Consider the following 21,984-nt stretch of genomic DNA (forward strand, 5'->3'; position numbering starts at 1 on the left):
TCTCTCTCTCTCTCTCTCTCTCTCTCTCTCTCTCTCTCTCTCTCTTTCACTTTTAGGTTTTAGTATAAAATCAGAATAGTTACTGTTTGGCTACGCCCTTGGGATTTTCCTGGCTTTGTAGACAGGAAATGAAATGCCTACAACTCTGGCCTGGACTTGATTTTCCCAAGCTCATTGCCTTCTTGTGAGTGGATACTCATGTCTGTGTCTTTAGGATGTAAACATAGATCTGATGAAGTAATCCTTCAGTTGGGAACCATCCCTGGAGTGAGATGTGTGTGTGTTCGGCCCCCTCCCTTGTGGACTCTGGGCATATAGAGACAAGGCAGTGAGAATGAGGATAGAAGCCCAGATTTCCGGAGGAGTGTGGTACACTATATTGCTCTAGTCCGTGAGCATCCTCTCTCATCTGTCATGATTTCTGTTTAATGGTTGATGTTCAGTCCCAATTAGTCTCTTGATGTAGACTTGTAGTTTCATATAAACCCTTTCTGTCCCTCCTCAGGGAAGGGATTCTGTACCAGGTCTTCTCTGGGTCATTTCCATAATAGGGGGTTGATTTCTCAGCCCCACGATGTACTATAATACATGCTGTAAAACCTTTGAGTGAGGCTGAGTGGAAGGTCTTAGGCCACAGGACTGTGGGGTCCCAGCCTCCCTTCTTCTCTTCACCATTGCTGGTTGTTCCCTCTTTTTTCCCATTTGGCCACACATTGCTTTGATGTCTGTCAGAGGTCGTGGTTTTCATAGAATGACTTTTATTAATTTCACCCTTTATCTTTTTCTTTACATCTCCTCAACCCATAATACACAGCATTGCTTTGAAAGTTTATTTCCTACACTCTACTGTCTAAAAACTAGATTATTGAAGTTTTTTGTCATTGCTTAGTGGGAAAGCCCACCTTTTGATTTCTTCTGCATCTTCTACCCAGAATTAACTTTTAAAAAAATGGAGAGAGAAGTGGGAGAGGATCTGGCACACAGCATAAAAGCATTTGAGTTTCATAGTAGTTTGGAATGCTCCCTTCCTGAGGCAGGAACACATCTGCCATGGCAACAGATTGTTGTGTGTCTGTCTGTGTCTGACTTTGTGTGTCTGTGTGTGTGTGTGTCTGTCTGTCTGTGTCTGACTTTGTGTGTGTGTGTGTGTGTGTGTGTGTGTATGTGTGTCTATGTCTCTGCGTCTGTGTCTCTATCTCCCACAAAGCTTCTGTGACAGAGCTGCCTTCCGCTACCCACTGTCTTTCTGTGGAACCCATATGGGCTGCACAGCTTAGCGTGGCCTGGTTCTACACTGTGCTTGTTCCACTGCCCATCAGGCTCCAGGGAGACACTCGCACTGAATAGCTTATGGGCACCAACTCAGGTAGCCTGGTTCCTTTTCTAGCCCCTTGTCTCTGAGAGCTTCTCCTACTAAACTCACCAATCCTTCATCATCTTCCTCATCTTCATCACTATCCCATCTTACAGAGCACCTCCCATCTTCACCTCAACCTTTCCGTGAGCCCACATACCAGGAAAGCAGCCAGGCCTCTGTAGCAACCACAAATGTGTACAATACTTCCCAGGTGCTGTGATACTCGATGGAGCCTGCTGGGGTGTTTTTAAAATCATTGGGACTAAAATGTTGATGCCCATGTCCCTTCAAGCTCATTGTAATTGTTCCTAGTGACAAACAAGACAGATGTGCTTCTTGATATTATGGAGTTTCTAAACCAGCTAATTGAGAAATCGGCAATATTTCTATTTCTGTCCTGGCCTGCCTCGTGTGTGGTTGTGAGTAGACCTCGGGGTATTTTAGTGCTGCACAGAAAAGCAGGGAGAGTCATCTTTACCCAGCATCAGATGCAGGGATCGGAAACATCCAGTTTTAACATGTGTATGAAATTAAATTAAGGATATGTGGATTGTAAGACAGAAATACTCTAGTAACTTTAAAGTTGTTTGTTTTATATAATGTAGAATTAAAATACAGCCTTACCCCAAAAAATCTTATCTGTTACTTTTGGTTACCTTCACCAATTGTTCTACATGTACCCTTTAAGAAGTCCTTTTTCTGTTGGGAGAAGGCCAGGACCATGAAGCCTGTGGAAAAGATTCGATCATTATTAATCAAATAAATGCACCTTAAAATGAGACATGCACAAAATTATCCACTACTTATAGCAACTTTGAAGATAATAATGCCTCATTTTAGTATAAGGAAAGAAAAGACTTATAATATTGTATGTGGGAGTGTAACTAGATATAGGTCTTCTGGGTGACATGTTGGCAGTATATATCAGTAATCTTTATTGATTTTCATTAATCAATTCTTTTTCTATGGTTTTATTCTGGAGAAAACTATGCACAAGCACTTATGTACCTGGGGATTTGCTGCGGTGTTTTGTGGAATGATTAAGCTTGGAAGCAATCTGAATAGCTGATGGGGTTTTGACCTCTACCCCAGTCAGAACTTTTTTCCCTGAATGCTAGCCTTTCCTTGAGCCGGGAGAGATGCACTGAGCCTTGTTTCTTCTTTCCCTTCAAGTTAAAGAGCAACTCCAGGAGTCTTCTAAAAGATTTCTCTTTTTGTTTGCTGTGTTTTATACCCTTATTTAATGATTGCTTAGCTTTTAACAAAGCCCAAGTGAATATGACTTCTTATAATAGACTTGTAGTGCCATTTTCTCCCAAGATAGTGGCTGAAGGTCCTTTCTGTGTGCAGGACTGAGCAGTAGAATCTGTCAGCTTTGGGAGGAGCTGCTTTCTAAATGTGTTGAGACCACAGATATGGGAAATGGGACCTGCCTGAAGCCACAGGGTGTTCTCACCATTATGTGGGAAACCACAGGGGTGACAAGGAATTCCAGGCTTCCAGTTCTATTCTGTAGCTGTTGACACTGCCTTCAGAATTCCTATGGAAGTTGTCTGGAGTGTAACTGTTTGAGTTCATTATAAAGAAAACACAGAAAGGCATCATTGATGGTCATGGTTGGAGATCCAACTCATTGCTGCAGCATGATTGATTCCTTCTTCCTTTCCAGGCCGTGGGTTTCTGCCCTGTGCTCTTTGTATGTGGGTGTAACTCTCTCATCTCCTCTCCGTAGGAACCTGTCCTCCCCACTCAAGTGGGTTATCCTTCCCAGTTTTGGCTCTGTGCCATTTCTCAGTGGCATGGCTAGATGGGTGTCAGGTCATGGGGAATAGTGAATAACTGGGTTTATTGAGGACCTGCTGCTGTTCCTTATATTATTTCAGCCCTGTGGATTGACACATACCCAGACTGGGCAGTTGAAGCAGGCCATGGAAGATTTTTTTTCTCCTAGAAAAATGTGCATAGCTGTATTGTTGAAGTGCTATCGTCCACATTGTACTTCACTTCTTCGTCTCTGCTGCTATCAACATGTATTGCTTCAACCACCTTGCCTATAGAACATTCAAAGCAAGATAATGAGCCAGCTTTGATGCTTGTACCATTGAGAACGTTTTAGTGTTTAGAGTCCCAGATCTCAGCTTCCCTCTGTGAATCCCTTGGTGTCTGTTACTAGACACTACCTGCTGTTCTCTACCTAAAGAAACATCCATCTTCTCATCTTCTATCTTCACTTCCTGCTTGTTGATACCGTGTCTTAAAATCTGTTTCCAGCTGCTCGCTGTATATCTAAATAAATGAGAGAGGAGCCATTGTTTTCCTTGGCCATGAATTTGAATTCAGATTCCAAACACTTGACAGCTGAGTGGTCCCAAGGGCTAAGAGATGCAGATGGCAGAAGCTGGGTGTTGGGTTAGGAGTGGAATATTCATATGAGGTATACTCTCCTCACCTTTTCTGTTGTCTTTGGGCTATGGAGGCTGTGGAGATGATGTTGTCTTCTTTAATGAGTTCCGTTCACCCAGGATGAGTACCTGCATAAATGTGTTTCTCCTTCTTGCTAACAGTCTGCCAGACTTTCTCTCACACATATAATCCCACATATAGATTTGGAGTCTTGGCCATCCCTCCAAAAGTGTGGTTTTCATTCCCTGAAGTGGGGATGTGAATAGGAAATAAGAAGCTCCAAGTGTTAGGCCTTGAGCTGTTGTCTTTGATTTAGGTTTTTGTCTCTGTTCCTTTATCTGTACAATAGGATGAGTGATAAGAGATTGTCTTCAGAAGACTGCTTTTTCTTTCAAGTAATTAAAGATGGTTGCATTATGTCCAGTAGATTCTACATGTGTTTCTTTGAAATGTTTTAATATTGGTCCTGTTTCTGGTGACCAGCACTTGGAGGCGCCGTTCCCCCCATACCTCTGCTCTCTGTTCCACTAGCCTGCCAGTTTCGGTCAGTTCTTTCCTCCAGTGGACACCTTGCAATGGAGCCCTTCCACACAATGACTGGGACAAATGACAGCAAGTGCAGAGACCTCCACTGTAGCAGGCATGGGGCTTGCCTCATTTAATTGCTCAGATGCAATACAAACAGCACTGTGTTGTGGTTTGTCTGTATATCATGATTCTTTACTTGATTGGATAGCCATTTGTAAAGCCTCCTCCATCTATCTCTGTCTCTTTCTCTCTGGAAGACAAGAGACCCATGGAATTTGAGCATTGAAGTTGTAGTAGCTGGTGCCTTTCTGAGACCAAAGAGAGACACTGCTGATATTGGGTTTCCCCGCTGATGAGAATTTTCTAATTGCTTTTTATCTCACTCATTAAAGAACAAAGCCCTCACAGTGGCCTGCAAAGCCCTCCAGGATTTGCTGCCTCCAGGTCCATTGTCTGTCTGACTTTTGCTATTTTCCTCTCTGCTCATTCTGTTCCCAGTGGCTTTGATTTTGTGTTGCCAGCCTGCTGTGTACCTTTTGACCTTAATCTATTCATACATACTGTTTCCTTGGCATGTGACCTCCCAGGCCACATGGCCAGCTTCTTTACTTCCTCCATCTTGTTACTATATGCCTCCTTCTGGCCGGTCTTCCAGATCATCTTTTAAAGATGCAATATGTCTCCAGTATTCCCTTTCCCCTCTCCCAGGATGTTCTGGGACATCACAGGACTATATACTTTAAGTATCATCTGCTTTACCATCAAAATAAAATTTCTCTAAGGCAAAGAACCAGGGGCAAGTGGGAGAGGTCTGGTTTCTTCATTGCAGTATCCCCAGTGCTTTAAGCAGTCCCTGGCACCTAGAAGACATTGGAAGTTATTTGATAATGGAAGAATAGGTAAGGTCCTGCAACTTCTCTGCTGGATCAGGGTGCACCTCAGTCCTCGGCCTGCTGGGTTGGACAGTGGTGCTTTAAAGGCAGTGAGCCCCGTCACTGGAGAAAGGTGTCACACCAACAGGAATTGGACTGCAGCACTCGATGCAGTCATTTTCACATGTGCAGCTAGTGTTCCTCCTTCATTTCCCTTCTAGCCTTTCTCTCTAAGTCTGAGAACTAATTTTTTAATAGTGTGACAATGAATGTGAATGCTTTTTATAAACTATAAAGTGATTTCTTTTTGTAAGAGTTAATTACATTAGGCCTTAGAATCAATTATTAGTGACTTGGAATCATTAAATAGTTTTCCAGAGAGAAGGTGTCCCTGGGTCAGCTCCTCTGTGTGCTTCTACTACCCAAATGCTGCAGGTCCCATTAGGCCTGCAGACTGGGCCCTAACAATGTAGCTACTTTGGCTGAATTACTCGAGAAAGGTGATTCTCTTAACCTCTTAGATCCAGATCCTTAGACCTAAATAATGTACTTTCTTAATATAAGAAAGGAATGAGAGAAATGAGTAATACCCGGGCTGACAAATTTGGGGACTCTAAAGGCTGTGCCTGACTTAAGATTGACAACAAAAGTTTCAGTTCTTATCCTGAATGAACCAAGCCCATCCACGGGAGTCAGTAGTTCTCATGGCCCAGATTAGTGTATTCTCAGTGGAGAAACTCAGGGATGTTCTACACTGTTATTGGCCATAGATAAACTAGTTGATTACTTTTAACAAGTTCCAGACAGGACTGCACAATCCAGTTTTCCTCTGTCATGTGATCTACTTCACCACAGGCTGTATGCAAAGGGAGCGAAGCCAGTGAGGTCTTTATCACACCACCATCTCCACTGGAGCTGGAGGATCAGTAGCTCTGCAATCAGACAGCAGATTTCCTGGCTTCAAATTCTATGTCTTCCATTTGCTCAGTCTGTAACTTGTACGGATTTCCGAATTTGCCATAGTTTAACATTCTCGTGCTGAACAATATTGGATCATAATTCCTGGGATAGTTTGAAAGATCAAGTGAGATAAATGATGAAAATATTTTGCCAATACTGCTATTAGTTATTGATGGCATTCATGGTAATAATTAAAGGCAGGAAGAATAGAAAGGTATTTAAGAAACTGACAAAATGAAAAAAATTAACGTAGGATACTCTATCCTAGAAGCTATGACAAATGTTTTGGAAGGAGACCAGCATAATAATTTGGGCATTATGATGTATTATATAATGCACATTGGGTAATTCATACAATAATGATTATTATACCCTGTAAATATTTTATGGCCTCGTACCTTGCTGACTAGTGTGAACAACAGTGATACCTGTTTTTTTTTTTTTTTAATGTACCGTGACTGTCAGGGGAGCTGCTCTGACTGCCTCTTCACTGCCTCTGGCATGACTAAAGGTTCAAGATCCTGGTAGAATGCCCATGTTATTTCTTTCTTCACCCTCAGCAAGCTATGCTAGGGCCTGGGGTGGTAGGAGAGAGGCTCCTGCCATCCCTGTACTCTTGGACCTTTGGAAGTGGGAGAAACATCCAAATCCCTCCATGAATGGTGACGCATTGTCCAGTGAAGGCTGACAAAGAATAACCGGGGAGTTAGACATTTAGTACAAGACCTGATGGACCTACTGTGGGCACCCAGAGACACCTCTCTAAGGAAGTAAGGTCTTTCTAGGAGAGAGCCAGGGAAAGAGTCTGTAGGACTTCCAGCACATCCAGGATCAGAATCAGGAAGATACGAAGCCCAGAGGTTGATGGACAAAGGGAAATATGTTGGAAAGGGGTCTGGAGAAATTATTAATTCATAGGACTTGACAAAGGTTTCTTGAAAATCCTTTTCTCTTTTAATCATCAGCTTACATCATTACTCTGTGTGTGTGTGTGTGTGTGTGTGTGTGTGTGTGTGTATAGCATCGATTTTAATATATTAGCCATTTCAAGACTATAGTCAAGTAGTATTAAAAGTGGGTTTCAAAGTTGATCTAAGTCATCCTAGCGAATATGAACATCTCAGCAGTTATCTGTGCCCATCTGGAACATTCATTCCATGCAGGGATAAGTGGCTCGTTACTCATAGAGCCTTGAAACGTCTTGGAGGAGAGCAGCATAGCTTGTGTTCCCATCCCATATCTGTCATTTTATCTTTCTGGGGCAATAGAAATCATTTTGCCAGCCCCCTTCCTTCTTTAATTTATCCATCTGACAGCTTCATTCTTACACCATTAGAAAGCAGCTCTTTGACTGTGCCAGCCAGCTATAAATACTGCTCTGTCATATTCAAGGGTCAGTTAATCATTTTGCCAAGTGGGCAGCCATATTTCATGGCAGGAAGTGGGAAGAAGATGTGTAACCCAGTACTGCTTTTAAACTTTCAGAGAAACATATTCCTCCTCTTTCTTCCTGTACCAACCCAGCAGTCTGTCATGGATGAAGGACCAACCTTTCTTTTTTAATCCTTTCATCGTATCTGATGTTTCTCTGTGACTCCTGTGTGTTCACTTTTATGGGTATCTGGGGAAGAAGAGTACCTCTTGCCATTGGTTGTATAGGAACAACCGAGAGTTATGGCTGAGATGGTAGACTCTGCTGACTTAGTTCCATCCTAGCTGTATGAGCACAGGTGGGCTTCTTCGCTTCTCAGTGCCTCGGTTTCCCCAGCTGTTTAATAGTGGCAAAGAGAGTGCCTGCCTGCAAGGGTTCTCATGAAGGGTAAGTGAGACTATAAAAAGCACCCTTCAGAAATAATACTCCATTAATTATTCAAAACTGGAAGTCTGGCCATTTGCTAGATAACCATTTGCAGGAATGAATGTGACCTCGGGGACCATACAGAGATGACTATGTGACTCTTTCTTTTGGGAACAGTACAGAAAAGCTGTATTTATGACTCTGGTGGACTTTCTTAGCAGAGTCCCCCAGCACCCTCCATCCTGGTCCCACCTCAGAAAGTCCAAGTGGTATCTAGGCAACCACACACTTAGGGATTGGTGAAAGCAACCAAATTAACAGCCTGGAAACTTAACACTTAGCTGGTTAACCACAAAATAACAGCTTCCTTTCTAGTGAATCCTCGGCCCAGCCTTGGGGCTTCCCCAAGAGGGTGTTAGTGACTAAGGTGATGTTTACTGTTGCTTGATCTCCCACCCACTCTCTCACTTTCAGGAGTGTTAGCCCTGGGCCCGCCTGGTACCTGTCTGCAGCCCCTACAGGAGGCACTTCAAGGTCACCATCCAGCTCTTAGTCTCTTAACACTTGTGAAAAGGGAACAGTTAGTGGAGAGATGCTCCCAAGGGACAAACAGAGACCCGTGGTTTAAAGGAACAGGCTTGCTGTGGCTACAGTAGAGATGTGCTATCCAGAGTTGACGTTTCAGGACGATGAGTTTTGGCTGCTTAGGGCAGAGCTTGCTCAGTAGGTTGGGGCATGAAGCTGTTGGTGTCATGAAGCAGAATGAGCTTCCTGGGTTTGCACTGGCTGAGTCTCTCAACCTGTGGTGCCAGAGATGCTGAAGAAGAAGTGAAGGAAAACAAGTGTTGGTTTGTTAGTTACAGTATTTTTATTTGTTTGGTTTTGTGCTTAACACAGTGTAGGTACTTCTCCTTGCCCCAGACCAAAGCAGCTACTAGGTATTGCTATGGTATGGCTTTAGACTGGTCCCTGCTGCGACCCACTCCTGTGCTGTAGCACCATGACAGTAGTAACTGTCACCGATTAAGCTGATTTACCATGCCAGGAGACTGACAATTAATCATGCTTTATCAGTGTTGTAAGCTGGGTGTCTTTGCTCCTGTTTCTTATATGAGGAGGCCACATGACTTGCCTTTCTCTCAGCTGGCTCTTTCTCTGACTCTAACCGCTGGGTGACTGTCTCCCTTAGCCTTATTTCCTGTATGTAGAAATTGGGTCATATTTGCACACAATGTTCCAATGGTGATGTTTTTCAAATTGTAGTTCTTGGTGCAAAAGTGGGTTGCAAAATCTATTTAGTAGATTAAAAAAATAGAAAATATCAGATGCATTCCATTTCTACTATAAAACTTCTGCTTCTGATGTGTATGTGTGCTGTTCATCTGTGCATATTTTGTATGTGTATATGGACCAGTGAAATATTGCATAGGAAAATACAGTTCCTATTGTATTTTATTTCAAATTACTATTCTAGAGTTATTATAAATAAGCCAACATTTACATAAAAGGTTCTAGGACTTTTTGCAAAGTTTCCATTACCCTGTAAGTCTGGGTTATCATATTAGTTGACACTAGAAACTGGAGCAGGGGAGGCAGAGCAGTGATTGTATGCTATTAGTACAGCCTTTCTACAGCCATGGGATCTGTGTTGACCCCGCTAACCTGATACCACACACATCCTATCCAGTAGAACTAGGCTCAACTCTGACTTTCTTTCCTCAATACAGTGCTCCAGCCCTCAACCGTAACCAGGTTGCAAAGCCTGCTCTAGGCTTACAGGTACTTGGAGACCCTCATGGAAGTCTATGGTTAGAAAGAACTCAGCACTTAACAAAGCCCTGATTTTCATTCCAACTCAAAGAAAACAGATGTGACCCCTATGCAGTATGAGGCCTTTCTTAATAGGCTCTAAAGGGTTTGGTTACTGTTTAGCCCCTTGTGATGCTCTCCACAGTCTTTGTCTGGAAATGATCTTTCCTCCAAAAGGCATCAGATCCAGACTGTCTAGCTACTTTCCCTTGAAATAAAGATGACAAGAGTCCCTCTGCCATGCCCGTTTTCACTGAAATATGTTCTTCACTTGCTAATTGTAATCCAGTTGCATAGAACATGGATAAAGATCCCCAACAACTTCCCTGTGGCACGTGCCTTAGGAGGTGCACTGAGTCTAGGTGTCTGCAGCCCAACTACAGAGTCACAGAAGGAGCAAGGGCTTTCTTCCCAACACAGACGGGTCTTTTCCTCTGCACCCCGGGTCAAGCCTCCAGAAAGGCTGTACTTGCAGTGGTGGCAGGCACCACAGCAGAGCAGCTTATATGGACTCAGGGTTCTGAAAGTCATTTGCCCATGCAGAGTTCAACACAGCAGAAGCATGTGTGTGGATTTTAGGACAAGACACAACATGATATTCTGAGCTGTTTGAGGAAGAGCCCAGACAGTACAATTAGCAGAACAGAAGGTAGGCTCGGTGTTTTATGGATCTCACTAATGAATGAGTCCCATGGCTTCTGCCGGACCAGCTTCCCAGCACCCTGCCAGCCTGCTTCCCACACATCTGTAAATCCATCTAGCTATAATTCATGGCTGGTGCCAGCAGAGACTTAGGTCTAGGCCTTTCTCTCTGGAATGCACAGAGATCTCAAGTCATTAATAATTCACTCTGGAGTAATAAACATAGCGGTAACAAGTTATGAGCCAAAATAATCAGGTGACAGATCAATTTGTTTCCGCAGTGCTCAGATATAGTGCTGGCAATGAGAAGGAACAAGCGTGTCACTGAAAAGTTTCTCAAGACTTGGATCAATGTGTTTTAAGTTTCAGAATAAAATGGATCATTAAATGGGAAATGAATTTGTTGCGTAGCCCCAAGCCTATTTATATTCAGAGTTGCCAACCCAGAATTACTGTACTGTTTTTTTCCGAATGCCTTTGGGCCCCGGGGCCTGCAAATCCAAATAATTATTACTCATTAATTAAATCTAAGAAGTGGAACACAGCTTGAGATTTTGAAAAGGGAGGCTGGGATAGTTCAGGTATAATTACCCCCATATTGTTGATAATAATTAGAAAAATTTCAGCTGGGCTGAAAATATGAGTTTTACATGTACCAAGAAGTTCCCATCATATTTTGGGTTTCATTCTACTTGTCATTGGCTTTGTCAAATTCAATACCTCAGTCTCTGTGTTCATTATAATGGTGGAAACATTAACACTGAGTGAGGGCCTCAGAGGCAGGCCAACTTGTCTGCTGGAGTCTGGGATGGAGGACCAGGAAGAAGCCAACGCAGATGCAGAAAGCAAGGGTACCATGTGAGCTGAGCCTTACAGAGAAAGTTTGTGAAAGACAGAAATAACAGGAACAAGAGGAGAAATCTGGGAACAGAAGAGGAGGATGGGGAGTAGGGAGTAAATCATCCCCATCACTATACCTCCCATGCATGAACCATCCAACCCACACCACACACCATGAAGTGGATGTGCTATCTACCCCTATCGCTCCTTTTCAGAAAGAGGAGGGACCCATGTTTGATGAAGTAAGTTGATTGTCAAGTGACCCACAGCAGTGAAGTAGCAGAAACTTGGAAATGAGTTGGGAGGAAGTTGTGCTTCTTATGTGACTATCCAACTTCAGGTATAGTCCAAAAGAGCACTTGCCTAGTGCATCCAAGGCCTTGTACTGCATCCTCGGCTCCAGAAAGCCAAGAAAAATAAAAGGGACCAACATCAGCTTTCACTGTCAGAACAATTAAACATGAGAAAAATTACTAGCACTTCAGAACTGTGACATTGTGCTCTTTCCAGGACCAGCAGAGATATGAGAATGTCCTCTTCAGCAGATGAGGGACATCAGAGTAAGCTCCCACGCCTCAACTAATGGTAGCAATCAGGGAAAGCTGGACACAGGTGGGGGGAGGGGGCTGGCATGGAGGCTTTTTCTATAGTCAGGGAGAGAGCAGAAAGGTCTGGCAGTAGCAAAAGATGATGATGATCCCAACTTAGGTTTTTATATTGGTTTGCAATTAAAAGGGTTTTCAGACATAAATAGCTTGTTGATTTCATTTTCCCAAGGAACTTTTATGCAAACAGGAATAGGTCTAGTAACATAACTCATTTGGGAGAAGTGTCATCCCTGAATTCCTCTCTCACTCATGACCTGATGTCCCGGGAAAGTGATGAGGGAGAAGCAGTCTGAGAGTGTGCAAGCTTAGCTGATGGTCCCAGGCGCTGGCCAAAGGCTTTCTTCTCTGCCATGTCCCCATTTGACCATCCCCATTAACTCTTCCACATGGACAGTGTGATGTAGTTCTGGGCAGAAAGAAAAAACCACGCGGAAGCCCAAGGGACTAAGGCAGAGCTAAGAGTGTTTATAAAATATCCTTGTATGGGTCAGAAACAGACCAGACTTCTGTAGCAACGCTCTCTGCTGTGAGTGTTGCCTTCAGTCAGGAAGCAAATCCTCTTGCTCATTGCACTTAGCCACAGTTAAAGTCCCATAGCCCTAAACACACCTGGTTTCTTTCAGAGAAGGAAGTTAACTTGATGTCTCAGTCTCAAAACCTTGAAGAAAAATGTATATTAGATGATAAAATTGGTTGAAGTAGGATTTCAGTAAATACTCACTTTAAAAGCAGACATTTAAGGCAGGTGACTCTCTTCTCCTACATAATGCAAGTCTACAAGTGGAAGAGCCACCATCGATGGGATTGTATGAAAGACACTAAGTGTAAATAGCACTAAATGCTAGGGAGGCCAGTCCATGTAAACTCTCTACCCAGATTTCTCTCTAAGTTCCTTCTTCTAGCAGGTGGGTGACTAAGGACACTTCTAGTATTTTCTAACAGTGCTGAATGGCATGTGCTTGTTTATTGTCAGTAAGTCACTCCTAACTTTTTATTCAAGGGACTGGCTATGAACCATTGAGCTTTATAGCTTGGACATGGAGTTCAGATATACATATTTTGAGTAGTTTTTTTTAAACCTAAAAGTATGCATGTGTATTTAACAGATTATTCTGACCTAGCCACTGCTGACCTCATGTCTCCTTTAAAATTTGAGTGTTAGTGTGGTATAAACATTTGGATATACAGTAGTGTACTTTTTATTTCTGATGATGCCACGTTTCACTTAGTGTGAGCCACATGTTTAATCAAATGGGCTTTTAATACTTGGTGTTTAGAGAACCAAATTTCCTGACATGGTTCAAATACCAGCTCTTTTTCCTTTCGATAAACTATGTCTATTTTGTGCTCTTGTGTGCAAATGAATTAAAACCAGAAGCTTCTTGACCTGCATTGGAGACAGTGCAGAGGGGAAAACCCTCAATGGTTGAAGCAGCAGACAGATGCAGAAGTTGTAGCCAAGAGGGCGGGCAGTTACCTGGACTTAGAGAGCAGTGACTCAGGTGAACAAAAGCTCATCATCTGGCTGATGGCATTGACTAGGTGGTTGGGTGGCTGTCTGTCTGTGGCAAAATGGAAATCATATCCTTAAGTGAATGCTGAATGCAGGTCTGTGAACACTCTAGTTGAAGATACAAGAGAAAAGCTTCTCTTTAACCGATGGCATCCAAGGATGTCCTGGCTCCTGCTTTCTATAGATGCAGATAGGAAGCTGGAAATACCCGAGGAGGTCAGTCATCTCTGTGCATGGCTTCTCTTATTTGTTCTTTCTTCCCATTTCCAGTGTTGCCAACAACCACAAGCAGAATTTGATGACTGTGGCAAACCTTGGCGTGGTGTTTGGACCCACCTTGCTGCGGCCTCAGGAAGAAACGGTGGCAGCCATCATGGACATCAAGTTTCAGAACATTGTCATTGAGATCTTAATAGAGAATCATGAAAAGGTAACACATAATGGGGTTCTTGCAGTAACGAATTGAGTTGTTTAGCTGTGCAGGTGGGGGTGCATTGGAACTGACCTTCAGAACTGATTAGGTTTGAACCCCGATGATGTTGAGGTTGCTTATTGTTGTGGTAGTGATAAATGTGAGAATACTGGTAGAGGTGACAGCAGTGACCATCATGGTGTGGGGATGGGCAGAAGCTTATTGAGCTCCTATTCTGTGCTGAACACTCTGTTGTTGTCTTCTCTTCAAAAGTCCAGAGGAGGAGTGCTATTATGAGCTGCATTTTAGAAAAACCCTTTTACTTTTTGTTTGATTATCTTAGAAATTTATGGGTTTGTTGCAATTTGGTATGTTGAACTTTTTCCATTTGTGTGGCAAGTAAATTTCCTGTAGTCTGAATTTTGATTATATAGATAGTACATGTTTTCATTCATACCTGCATCCATGTGGTCATGCATATTCATTCTTATGTGCTTATATGTCTGTGGTCTTTGCTTTGAATGCACTGGAGTGGTCCATATTTTAAATATATTTTTTCTTAAAAATTGTATACGGGTATACAATGTTTTTCCTCTCCAACTTTCCTGGACTCCTCATGTTTATCCCCTAATACCTTCATGCCTCTCCCTTTAAATTCCCATGGAATCCAGTCACTCATTGCCTATATTCACATGAGTATGGCACTATTCACTAGCTCATCGAAAGCCTCCAGTGGCCACAACCCTAAAGAAAAGTAAGTGTCACTGTTTTGACCTCTTTGATGTTGGCATTCAGACTGAGTCCCATGATTAAATACTGATGGCTTTGTAAGAGAGATAAGAAGACAGAAAGGTGGACAGTCTGTCTGTCTCTGTCTGTCTCTTTCTCATGCACACCTTTGCCCGTCTCTATCTAATTCACATACCCTCCCCCTCATATCTTACAATGTCCTGTACCTCAGCTTGCAGTAAGGCTGTAATCACATGTGATTCCTTGGTTCTGGACCTCCAGAACTGTGAACCAGATGAAGTTTCTTTTCTTCAAAAGTTACCCAGTCTTTGATACTTCTCTCTCATAATGTAAAATGAGCTAATACAGTCTATACACATTCCCGATATTTTAATAAACATAGTCCAGAAATATGATTTTGTTAAAAAAAATCTCATTTTCACTTACAACTTATTCACATGATAGATATTGCACTAAACAGCTTTGTAGCTACCATCACACTTAGTTTTCCTAGCAAACCTATATGGTCAATAAATATTCAAAAGAAAATTTAGCATCCTTATCCATCAGGAGAATTAAGACTGGTTTGAGGATGTATGTCACCAAGCAAGAATGACTATCATCAAGAAAGAAAGTAACAAGAAATGCTGTCAGGGATGTGGGAGGAATAACACCCTTATACACTACTGCTGGACATGTCTACTGCCACGGCCAGTATAGAAATCAGTAGATGGTTTCCTCAAATGCCTAAAAATATTGTCATTTTCCCCCAAGGATTATTTATCTGGAACTCCACCTGTATTATGTGGTCACGAGAGAAGAGCAGAAATGAAAGTGTTTGAGTTGAAAGCTCACAGAGTAAAGATTTTGGCTCCCCACCGTGCTTATTTTAAAGTAATGGTTATTTCTTTAAAATTTCCAATTCTGTATGAGTAGAATTCTACCCCACCCCAACTCACAGTTTAATCACCTTAAGGCGTAAACTATCAAGTAGACAAATACTTAGGATTATAGTGGAAATAAAACTCATTTCTATTTAGAAATAAAAATACAAAATATTACTTCTGTTATCTAAAATACCCAAGAGTTCACACACTTTTACCATTTCTTCTAAAGTTTTTCTGCTAATTACTTTGTAAAAGATTAATTTGTCAGGATTTCGATGTCAAGGATGAACAGCCTTGTCAAGAAAACACACTGCCTTCGTATGCCTTTGGTTAAGCCTGAAGCTTCAGGCTAGCTGTGTCTGTTACACTCTAAAGGTCCAGCACATATTAGTAGGGCTGATGCCTTAGGCTCTGTGACAGTGTGTGACATTCCTTTTGGCTGCGGCTCTGCAGAAGGTTTCTGGAGGAAAGGCAGGACTTCTGTGCACTCAGGCCTGCGAGTGGTATGCTGTGTCATCTTCACCCTCCAGACCTATTAGTATCTGTACATTGTGAGAGTTACTTTGCAGTCCATCAGTGGGCTTTCGGGGAGATAAGAGAGGAGATCTTTAAACTGTTAGCTCTCAGAAATGTATCCTTTTCAACAACTGTTGTTAACTCTTAATCTCATGTGCCAAAGCGATAAGCTAGCAACCATCGGTGACCTTACTGAATCCCCAAGCCAAGAACTCTAGCTCTGTGAAGCCCATATTTCCAATGAAATAAGTCACCCTCCATGCAGTTAGTGAGATTCGAGTCCATTTGGAACCCAAATCTTGCTTTCATTTGCCTTTGCAAAAAAAAAAAAAAATGTTGATGGCACCCCATTAATTGCACTACTGTTTGACTGCACACACAAATTTATATTAATTAATATGCAGTTGATGAATCTGCAACTGGCAGGTGTTTGCCATTTGCTTTTTATTTTCTTATAGTAGTTCACATTTGTTCATACACAAAATTGATACTAATAATGATCATGTGTGCCTGGATTCACTGAAGCCATCTTTCTGTTCCTTTGGTCCTGTCTTTGTAACCCTGAGGAAATAAGACAGATGGACTTGGGCAGTGGGATGAAGTGCTTCTGCTCTCTCTCAGAACATTTTCCTTCTCCCAAGTGTTGTGTAGGATGCTCTTTCTTAATGTAGTAAGTTTATCAATCTGAGCGCATAATTACCCCATTTAACTTTAGATAAGCTAGTAGTCCTTTGTATTGGGAAGCTCCTTTAATACCCCTCCAATGGGACTATAATTTGTTGTGGCTTTGTATATAGTTCCTCTCTATCAGCAGAGGCAGTGGGAAATGGGCTCTTTCTGGAGATAGGGAAAATCACAGCACTTCCCCCGCCCCATGTCCCCTTATATGTGTTTTTAGTTACTAAAGATAATTGGTTCCTTTTGAGAGGGTTTAAGTAAAAGCCCCCAAACTACTTTCCAAACTGTTGATCTCTGCTAAAACTCTGATAGCAACAGAGTCTGGGATTTCCAGCTGTCCTTTAAAACAAACCTCTCTGTAGCTACAGCCTCTGGATTTGGCTTCTTTGCACCTAGCACTTAATGACAAGCCCTGAGGTGGCTTGCCTGACTCACAAGCTTGCCCTATGCAGGGTGCCTCACAGATGCAGTGAGCAGAGTAGCTGAGGCCTTCCCTCCCTCAGCTAGATCCCCATGACCTAAGACCCTGAGGGATTTGTGTCTCAGGAACAGTTCTCAGTCTCAGTCCTTAACTCACCTGCTGTTTGCATAGGGTGTGATTTATTGTCCTCCCAGCTCCTTTGCAGCTGTAGACTCAGAAGCTCTTCCTCGTGACCTCATTTTCCTCCTATAAACATCACGGCGCATAATAAAGAGTACAGGGCACACTTTATAGAGAGACTCCTAATCCTTTTAATTGCGGGGCACAGGACAGCTGGGATTAGAAAAGGTGCAAAGATGTATGTGCAACACAGTTAAGAACAAATTCCGCAACAAGTGTCAGGGCTCCGCAGCATCACGATGGGCCGGAAAGGAGCCAGACCCCCTAAACTCTGTAGGTAGCACACAGCAATAAAGAACATCAGATACTAACATTGCTTCAGGTAGCTAATGCTGATATTGCTTCAGGTAGCAAATGCTGATATTTTGCAAAGAATGTAATTAAATTTACACTTACAAATTGAATTATTGTGTCTTGACTGCAAATAATTCCTTTTCATTATCCATTTATTTCCTTCTTAAACTCGATGTGTCCCCCTTTTCTACTGAATACGGCAGTGTCTTTTTCACAGCCAAGGCCAAACCACCAGGTGCCTTAGCCCTCAGCAAGGTCCTGGGCCTTGTTGTGAATGGGATGTTTGGCTATCGGAAACTTACATAATTTGCTCAAGATCTAACAGACGCCTGAAATCTGATCTCTTGGTCCACAAAACTTGTTATCTTTATGTTTTGACATTTGTTTCTCAGTCACACACAAGACACAGTTAGCTAAGCCCCCTCAGTCAGGCAGGCTATCTAGGTCCTTGGCTAGCCAGCTGTGTGACCTTGACTTCTGTGTGAATCGACTTCTCAATTTCCTCATCTACAAGATGGCTATCACTGCATTTCCCCTATAGAGTTGTTGTGAAGGAAATAATTCATGCCTTTAACTCATATAACTATAACTGCATGATAAGCAGCGAATTTTAGTTGTCATTTATACTACCACACTTCCTGCCTGTGCTTTACCAGTGTAACGTTACACATTTTATGTCCTGTACCTGAGAGTGTAGTGTGAGATCACATTTATAAAGGAAACAGGCCCAGAGGAGCTAAAGACCTTCCCGGAGATAATACAGCTAGTAGGTGGAAAAGCCAGGATTTGAACTCAGGGCTGTCTAGCTTCAGAGCTTTTTTGCTTTTCCCCCATCTCAGTCCTCCTTATTACTTTTATATTTGATATGATGATATGGCAGTAGGGTAGCTGTTATGGATGGTAAGGTTTGGCGGTGGTGTATGAGTGTCCGTCAAGACTTAGTGCTTACCTGAGACTAGCCAACCTCAGAGGCCAGTGCTGACCCTCTGCTGCCTGGCTTGAGGAGAAGCAGCTTGGTGTTTATGGCTGTGTTAATGCCACTCACAGGGATCTCGGAATTGGGGATACTTGGAAAGGTTCCCCGCAGTTGTATTTTTTATTTTACAATCTTATTCTCCACTGACTCCCAGCAGAGTCACAGTCTTCCTGCCTTTTATGTGTAAGGCATTCCTGATTAAGTTGGAATTAGTTCATTAAGTGAGACCGTCTGAACAGGACACTTGGGGCACAAAGGAAAACTCGCCTCTTTGTGTTAATTTGGAAAGTCTCTGTGAAATGAGTACGTTGTTCCCACCGCACGGTAGAGCTTGTAGACTATATGAGTTAATGTTTGTAGATTACAGGGTCCTTTGTACCACAGTCTTCACAACCCAAAGAGAACTTCGTGCAATAGAACTAGAGTAACCAACAGAGCTGTGTAATTCAGATGCATCAGAATTCCGGCTTAAATTCTGAGCACAGACAAAGCTTGGCACGGTCAGAGGTGGCTGGAAAATCCTCTTGCATGTGTGGGAATTTCCGAGTTACATGAGCAACAGTCATGTGGATAGTAATTCCCACATTCCTGCTATGTGTCCTAGGCCTTGAACTCACTGTGTAGCTCAGCCTTGACTGGAACTTGGAGCCATCTTCCTGCCTGAACCTCCTGAGTATGCAGATTGGTCCTATAACACCATGGCAACCCCGACTTCCTGTTGAATGTCCGCATCAAGGTGGCTTCCCTTACAAAGGTGCCCTCGCACTTAGGAAAGCCCTTGCAGCCAGGATGTGTTGGGCCTGTATCTGGCACTTTCCGTCTCGCAGTGTGCTCTTGTGCACAAAGTATTACATCTGATCCTAAGATCAGCCTGACAGAGTTATTCAGAAGCCTGTGTCTACCTCCTAATCAGACCCAGAGAACTGGCTTTTGGGGCTGTTGTGCCTACCATGGTGACAATTCCCTTATAGAACTGTCCCAGTCTGTCAGTCTGTTCACTTAACTTTTAGAGAAAATAATAGATGCGGAGGGAAAGATGCTCCTCCATGTGCTCCCATGTCCCTTCCTGCTGTGTTTGCAGGGCGCTTTTTCATACATCTGTCTGTGTCTAACTTGATCTCTACTGCAGTTCTAGAAAGAATAGATGTTCTCAGTGCTGTTGTCAGCCGAAGTTCAAATGCACATCTGCTGTCTTTCCCCTTACACTGTAGTGGACAGTGGATGGATCACTCTTCCTTAGAAAGAAAGACAGTATCTGGAGGCCAGAGGCAAAGTCATGGGCAGGTAATAGGACCTGGCCTGTCCTTAACTATGGATTCATGTCTAAATGCTCTCAAGGGATTGCTAAAGGTACTGCATTCTGGGCCAGAGGCAGAAGGGTATAAGAGACACCAGTACTTGTTAAAGAACTATCTGTTCTCACGAGACTGAGACTGTGGTTTCTAAAAGAAGTTTGGCTGGAGAAGATGGCTGGCTGCTGCAACCCCAGGGCTTCACTTCTGGTCCATGTGGCCTCATGGGAGTCGGGAGCAGGGTAGGAGATGCTCTTATGAAATGGTCATGCTGTGCCCTATGCTGAGTTAACCTGCAGTTTAGGGAGGAGTCATGTGAGATGCCCAGCTCAGCTCAGCTCAGCAGGTATAAGCACACATATCTAGGAGCCGTGTTTAAACTGTCAATGATGCTGCTCATTGAGATGTCACCTCAGAGTGGCCAAGGCTCGGCATGGTGGGGGAACAAAAAGAAAGCATTTTAGAGGGTGCATACTCGGGCTCAGTGGGAGCCGCAGTCTTTCCATTTTCTTCCAGTACAAAGGCTCCAGGAGACTGCAGAAGTGAATAGCCTCGGTCAGCCTATTGTCAGAGCTTCTGGCTGCCCTGGAGATGAAGTTTCCTTTTCCTTCAAGTCTCCATTTCCTACCCCCTGTCTCAGTTGATCTCAGCTCTATCCATCCACTCAGTTTATCTTGTTTCAAGTTTGAATCTGCTAGGGAACATGGAATAATGCTACCTTCCTCCCGACAGCTGTGTTTGGGAGTGAGACTGGCTCACCCGGCTGGCTGGCATCATCAGGACCACAGGCCTGCCAACCCAAGGAGAGCAGCTGTTCCAGCTGAAGCTCTCATAATTCTTGTGACGTGGCTTTCTGCATATCAGCTTTCGGGAGTCACTTTAAAACACTCACACGAAGATGAGAGCCGTACGAAGAACAATTATGGGATACCCTGAGCCATAAGTTAAGGGATGCCGTCCTCTTAGGACTTGTGACTGCTGGAGAGAGGGTAGCCAGGAGGCTGATATCTCCATGTAAGGGAGGACACCAAAAGAGTCAGTCCATCTTAGTCTCTCAGGAAAGTTGAGGAGGTTATGAAATCCTTATGAATCCTCTTTGAAGATTTTTCTATGGCAGGGAGAATAGCGCCATGTAATATTATATGAGATAAGCAGGATGTAAAAGTATGTGAGGAATATACCCTCAGCTGTGGAAAATGTGGTTAGCATTAGATGAAAATTGCACAACGCTCTCAGCTCCAGACCTGGGGTGGCAAACACTTAGTAAATCACAGCCACTGGAATGGAAGTCCTCTGACCATCAGAGACACATTTGTTTCGTTCACTGTCACACTCAGGGTGCTTCTGTAAAGTGGGTGTTCAAATAAGCTGCTGATTGTTCAAATGGGTGTTATTATCATACCCATTCTAGCAACAAAGGGCCCTGTGTTACCTTGCTATCTTCCACAATTATATCTATCCACGTGACAGCTACATTTCCATATGCTTTCGTTTTTTATAAAATGCCAGGATGTTAGCAGCTATGCAGAGTTGCTGAGCACTGAGTGAAGTGCTTGTGAAACACAGGGTGCTGCGGCCAGCACCCAGGAGCTGCAGTAAGTGGCAACTCCTTCCATGGAAAGCACCATGTAGGTGCTGGCCGTAGAGATAAGGACATTCTGTAGTAAGACAAGTAAGAGTTGGGGAGATTTTTGTCTCACTTTTTTACCTTGCTGTGATTTGAGTGTGCAGTGTTCTCTGTGGGTTTGCATTTGAAACTCTTGTTTGAAGAGTCCATGAAACTGTTGGGAGATGGGACATAGCTGGGAGAAGTGGTCCCTGGGGGCAGACTTCGGGATTAATAGCCAAGCCCGTTGCCTCCAGTCTCTGTCTCTGTGATTTCTGATCCATTGAGATTTGAGCAAGCTGCCTCATGCTCCTGCTGCCAGGGCTGTGAGCCACTCCTGTTGTTGGAGGCCACGCCCAAGTGGGCGGGTAACTTAAAGGCTACCTGCTGAAGGATTTCCTGCAGCACCCTCCCCCCTTTTTTGAGTATAATAAAGTGTTATGTATTAAGGGGTAGACTCACAGATTAGAGCAAGATCCATACCAATGCAAATCTCTAAAGCACACTCCCACCAATATGACTTCCAGACTATAATAGGCTGCATCCTTCCCTCGCACCCACACTAGGATAGACCTTGCACCCACACTAGGATAGACTCTCCCCTCACACCCACACTAGGATAGACTCTCCCCTCACCCACACTAGGATAGACTCTCCCCTCAC

At 43.3% G+C, this 21,984-nt stretch overlaps 1 protein-coding gene across 4 annotated transcripts in view; it reads left to right on the forward strand.

Annotated features, from left to right (window-relative positions):
• Arhgap26 (Rho GTPase activating protein 26) overlaps positions 1-21,984 on the forward strand; it is a 397,026-nt gene that overhangs the window by 283,763 nt on the left and 91,279 nt on the right. For all 4 annotated transcript variants that reach the window (XM_026783646.1, XM_005356026.3, XM_026783647.1 and 1 more), the window contains exon 18: positions 13,601-13,760. In XM_026783646.1, the coding sequence (XP_026639447.1) occupies positions 13,601-13,760 (160 nt within the window). The remainder of the gene's footprint in view (positions 1-13,600; positions 13,761-21,984) is intronic.

Source organism: Microtus ochrogaster, chromosome 18, assembly GCF_000317375.1.
Source record: "Microtus ochrogaster isolate Prairie Vole_2 chromosome 18, MicOch1.0, whole genome shotgun sequence".
Classification (NCBI taxonomy): Eukaryota; Metazoa; Chordata; class Mammalia; order Rodentia; family Cricetidae; genus Microtus; species Microtus ochrogaster.